Source organism: Gavialis gangeticus, unplaced genomic scaffold (genome assembly GCF_001723915.1).
Source record: "Gavialis gangeticus isolate Ggan-Ray unplaced genomic scaffold, GavGan_comp1, whole genome shotgun sequence".
NCBI lineage: Eukaryota > Metazoa > Chordata > Crocodylia > Gavialidae > Gavialis > Gavialis gangeticus.
The window spans coordinates 1,274,967-1,280,750 of NW_017729018.1; the positions used below are offsets into that span (position 1 = coordinate 1,274,967).

General features: G+C 43.5%; 1 protein-coding gene across 2 annotated transcripts in view; it reads left to right on the forward strand.

Moving 5' to 3' along the window:
* SPPL2B (signal peptide peptidase like 2B) overlaps window positions 1-5,784 on the forward strand; it is a 187,508-nt gene that overhangs the window by 110,795 nt on the left and 70,929 nt on the right. For both annotated transcript variants that reach the window (XM_019513196.1, XM_019513195.1), the window contains exons 7-8: window positions 4,695-4,791; window positions 5,093-5,209. In XM_019513196.1, coding sequence (XP_019368741.1) covers window positions 4,695-4,791; window positions 5,093-5,209 — 214 coding nt within the window. The remainder of the gene's footprint in view (window positions 1-4,694; window positions 4,792-5,092; window positions 5,210-5,784) is intronic.

Genomic DNA, 5,784 nt, shown 5'->3' on the forward strand with positions numbered 1-5,784 from the left:
TGTAGAGCGCCACGCCCCCACCTTTCCTCCCTGTCCTGTTCCTCCTGTACGGCCTATAGCCCTTGATATTCACCGCCCAGTTGTGCACTGTGTCCCACCACGTTTCAGTAAGCCCCACTATGTCCGGGTTGGTGTCAGCTAGCAAGAGGGTAAGTTCCTCTTGCTTGTTTCCCATACTACGAGCTCTCCTGATCACCATGAGTTTTCAAAGATAATTGTCAGGAGCTCTACAGTGACATCAGCCAACTCCCTCAGCACACTTTGGTGCATTGTGTCTGGCCCCATGGACTTGGACATGTCCAGCTTTTTGAAATAGTCCCTTACCTGTTCCTTTGCCATTGTTAACCACTCTTCTCCTCTCGAAACTGTGCTACTAGCTCCAACAGTTTGGGAGCTGAGCTTGCCTGTGAAAACTGAGGTGAAAAAGGCATTGAGTACTTCAGCCTTTTCCATATCATCAGTCACTAGGTTGCCTCTGCCATTCAGTAAGGGACCCGCACTTTCGCTGATCTTCCTATTGTTACTGACAGTTGTAGAAACCCTTCTTGTTACTCTTCACATCCCTTGCCAGTTCCAATTTCAGTTTTGCTTTGGCCTTTCTGATTTCATCCTTGCATGCCTGAGCAATACTCTCATACTCGTCCCTAGTTGTTTGTCCAAGTTTCCGCTTCTTATAAGCTCCCTTTTTCTCTTTTAGCTCACTGAAGAGTCCCTGCTAAGCCAGGCTGCCATACTTGCTACTCTTCCAACACATTGGATGCTTTGTTCCTGCACCCCCTCAGTAAGGGTTTTTTTGGTTTTGCTTTGTTTTTTGGGTTGTTGGGGTTTTGTTTTGTTTGTTTTTTTTTTGGGGGGGGGGGGGGGGGGGGGGGCCTGGTTTGTTTTTTAAATACACCATCTCTCTTGAACTTCTTTCCCCCTCACACTGATCTCCCAGGGGATTCTCCCCATCAGTTCCCTGAGTGAGTCAAAGTCTGCTTTTCTGAAGTCCAGGGTCCTTACTCTGCTGCTCCTCTTCTTCCTTCCTTTCCTCAGGATCCTGAACTCAATCATCTCAATAGTTGCTGCTGCCCAAGTTGCCATCTACTACTATATTCCCCACCGATTCTTCTGTTCGTAAGCAGTAGGTCAAAAAGAGCATGGCCCCTACTTGGCCTCTCCAACACCCTCCAAAAACTTCCTGTGTTGCCTATGCACTGCTGTATTGCCTTCCCAGCAGATGTCAGGGTGATTGAAGTCCCCCATGAGAACTAGGGCCTTTGACCTGGAAACTTCTGCTAGCTATCCAAAGAAATCCACGTTCATTCTCCTGGTCTGGTGGTTTGCTGCAGACCCCCACCATGACATCTCCCTTGTTGCTCTCCTCTCTGACACTGTCCCAGAGATTTTCAGTAGGCCTATGTCCAGTTGCATGCTGTAGCTCTGAGCAATCATATGGGCCTTTTACATAAAGTACAACTCTTATCTCCTGCCTGTCCTTCCTGAACGGTTTCTGCACATCACCCACTCCTGTCATACCTGACAGCTCTAAAAATCCAGACACCTGGCCTAGGAGTGTGAAAGCCCCACCCACTGTGGCAACTGGCTTTTATGCAGGCTCATAGATAGCAGAATTGGGGAAGTGGGTCAGTGTTCACTAGTAAGGTGTTGAAACTTAGAAATGACCACTGTGGCTGGATGTTGCTGTCTGTTCCCCTTGCCACTGGATGCAGGACAGTAGGAGGTGGAGCACTGGGTTGCAGTTGGGGGCTGTTAGAAGGCACTGGCTGTTGGGGGTGCCAGTGAAAGATGGTTTGTTGGTTGCAGGGGAAGACACTCAGCAGGAAGGAGAGAGAGCAGCTCCACAGACCTGGGGCTCCAGCCACAGTATGGGAGGTGGAGGGCATAGGACAGTGAGATGCAATGCCAAGGCTTGCTGTGATGTCAAGGACACAGGAAGTTGGGATAACTCCAACTATAACAAAAGTGTCATTGGAGTTATCTCTGGGCAGCGATGTTGTGACTCCAGTTCTTGACTCTAAAACGTTATAGGACACCATGAATTCCTGCTCCTCCAGCACCCGTTGTAGGGCAGTTGTAGACTGGAGATGAAGGTTTCCTCCCCTTCAGGCTCCATGGAAGCACTGAAGTGTTTGTCAGCTTCGGTAGGGACAGTGGTATCACAGGTGTTGTGGGGCTTCTTGTGCACAATGATCTCCCTTGAGGCACTGACAGCTCCTTGTAGCAGGCAGTGGAACATCCCAGGCCCACTTGTGCTCCCAATCACAGCTGTGACTCTGGACTACCATTTCCACTATGTTGAGTTCAAAAATAGCCTGGCTTTGTTGGCTTATCCTCACTGAGCACTGTGTTTCCATCTCATCCCAGATGGTGAGAAAATCCAGTATCTCTGCCTGCCTCCACCTGGTGGAGATGAGGAAGAAGGGGCTGGCATGGACGTTGTGTGTCCTGGCTGCAGGTGCCATGCTCTGAACTGGTGCTGCAAGCTGTTTTGGTGCAACCTAAAGCAGTGAGCAGCTTAGGTAAGAGGCCTTGATGTGCCTTTGCACTGAGCAGCAAGTGGGCACAGTGACATAAGATTGGCTTCCTGACTCTAGGGTAATAGAGTTTGGTGTGAATCACAGACCCAGGCTCCTTAGAGTTGAGTTGTGGTGGGATGCAGGACTGAGGCATGCCTGATCGCACTACATGTAAAACTGTCCACACACATTACATGTGGTGCTAGAAAACGTAGTGCTACAAAAAAGTTCCTCTTTGAAAGAGGAATATTTTTTGGTGGATCCACTTTTTTGTGCTAAAGGCAGCACATATTGTGTTCCAAATTTAATATGTGGCCATAGCCTATGTTTCCATGCTGAAAAGCGGAGTATATACTAGTTAACGTTTTAGGACCATAATCTGATTTAGATGTCTTTAAGAATTTGTCTCTGCTACTAATCATTTTAATGCTGCTAAAACATAGAAATCAGCATAGTTTTAGCATCTATATGTGTATATTAATATGGTAAATTACTGTGGAACAGTCTTACAATTGCTTCAGAAAAGATGGCCATAAATTAAACTTGAAAGGTTTAAAGCATAGAAACAAGCTCCAATGGCTAACCATTAAAAAATTCGTTTTAGAGCAGTATTTGTTCCCATCTTTACATAATGAATGAAACCCAGCTGAATGAACCAATTAGATTCATGAACAAAAATGGTAAATCTGTAGCTATTGAATATATTAGGGTATGTCTATATTATACCCCCAGCATTCTGGGGAGGGGTGCCCTCAAATATGCACCAAAACTAGAAGTGTGCCAGTGATGTTGGTCCTGCGGGTGGTCCCACTGTGATTGCTGTTAATTCTTTGTCTTTAGCATGATTAGGAGCAGCCACAAAGGACAACACTAAAGTAGCTTTACCACCTTATTTCTGGATTTAGTGCCTATGAACAGGAGCAAGTGGAAGGGTGTACTGAAGACCTTCCCTGCCCAGGGATACCCACAGTGACCAGAGAAATATATTGCTAATAAGTGCCCCATTTTTGGTTTAATTTGATGACAGACTGTTAAATATTGCTTGATATAGCTTATTACCCATTAATAACTTAATCCACACAGTTGCATATTATTAAAGTAGCATAAAAGCTGTAAATAAAAGCTGTAAATCCCCAACAGAACAATCAATACATTGAACGTATATACACCTATCTATCACAAAATGTGATGTACCTCATCCAGAGTTCCAGATCATCCAGGGATGATCCTGCCTCAGGAGGGAGTTGGACTAGATGACCTATGGAGGTCCCTTTCAGCCCTACTTGTCTATGATTCTCTGATACCCACACAGAAACTAGGTAGGTGAAGCCAAACAGTCACTACTTCTAGAATGAACATACACAGAAAATTAAGAAAGGATAACTGCACTCTGAGACCAATGTGAAAATATTTTTCACAAAAGTATCACTCCGTCCTTACAATCTTTGTCCTAAAAGGAAACTTATACAACAGCTTCAGAAGATGGGGCTGGGAATAGAAATTTATAGTTTTGTTGGGCAACAAAACCCATGCACTTAACAGACAGTGGCTTTATGGTCCATTACGCTTCACCTCTCATCTTTGCACTACTAACTTCTCAGTCCTCAACCCATAAATGCCCATTTCTCTTTCAAATGGTCCAATTGCTTAATGTAATTAAAGTGAGAGCAATTGTTGTAACTTTTAATTAATTGTTGTAACTTTCTTTTTCTGACTTAATGAAAGGCACTTAAAACTCAAAGGCTTGTCTTTGATCTCTCCCAACTGTGTAAATTAGTCTAATAGACACTGCCTCACCTCACAGACCTTGATTCCTCCATCAAAGCACATCAGCCATCCCAAGACGATAAGCTAAAGTTCAGTATTTGAATAGTAAGAGCTCTCAGGTGCATATATTTCAGAATCCCACTAAGTTTTGCTTTTACCGATTTAAAATTGAAGTAGCCTCTCCACTGCCTAGTCATATGAACATCCATTAACTTTTGTGTTGGACTGACAAATCACTTTTTGTTTACCTGAAAAATGCCATTGGATGGCACTGAAGATGTCCTGTGATATATTTTAAAGGGGTCTTGTTTTCTCTAGTGCGAATCTCGGGATGTGTACAGCACAGGTGGTTAGGATTTTGAGGTGTGTGTGTTATACTACCACCACTGACTAATGTTACTCTTTTAGTTTATGTTATCATAGGTATTTTTTGCCTGGCCGCTTCCATTGGTCTCTACAGTTGCCTGTCTCCTTTTGTAAGAAGATTCCCATTGGGAAAATGCAGGTACATGGCAATTTCCTAACTTTTTAAAGGTGAAAATATGCCTTTTGAGGTCCAAATCCAATATTTACTGTGAATGTTTAATCTAACTTCTTTCTCTATATGATGAGTTATATACACATATGTTGATTTAAGGGGTGTAATTTGTATAGAGGACAAGAAGCAGTACAATTTGTGTAGAGCACAATAATTATTTTCCAATATAAGTCTGTTTTCCAAAAAATATATTGAAGAGCTTTATTTAACATGTTCCTTATTTCCTGTTTGCCCATTAATGTATGCTTGATGTTGTTTCTCCTTTCAGAATCCCAGAAAACAACTTGCCATATTTTCACAAGCGTCCACAAGTCCGGATGTTGTTTCTAGCAGCATTCTGTATCTCTGTCAGTGTGCTCTGGGGAGTCTTCAGAAATGAAGATCAGTGAGTCCATGTTTTATTTCCTGCCCTGAGATAATATAAACTGAAGATTGTGTTTCTGCCCAGTAAAACAAACCAGCTAATATCCTCAAAGTATGACATGCCCCAGAATTTAGAAAGAAGAGAGGTTGCAGGATTTAGCCAACTGGAAAGTCTCAATCATTCCTTTCAGGGATACAGCACTTCATTTCTGTGGTGTATTTGGAGCTCATTGAAGCATTTCTCATTAAACTGTTTTCCCCACTAAGCCTAAGTTTCCACAGGATAGCACAATACTGACAAATGCAAAGTACTACATCTAGAGAATAAAAATTAAAAGCACAAATATAACATGGGTGAAAGGTGGCAGGATGGCAGTAGGCCTGTGCAAAGTGGCTAGTATTCACTTCAGATTCGGCCGATTCGGGGGACAGAGATTCGATTCAGTGATTCGAATCACTGTCCTGAATTGATTTGGCTGAATCTCTGAATCAAACAGGCCCCATCCCCTGCCCGCTCTCCCAGCCCCATCAATGGCTGCCCTGCCCTGCCCAGACCCAGCATCCTGGTGCTAAAAAAAAAAAAAAAAAAAAAAAAAA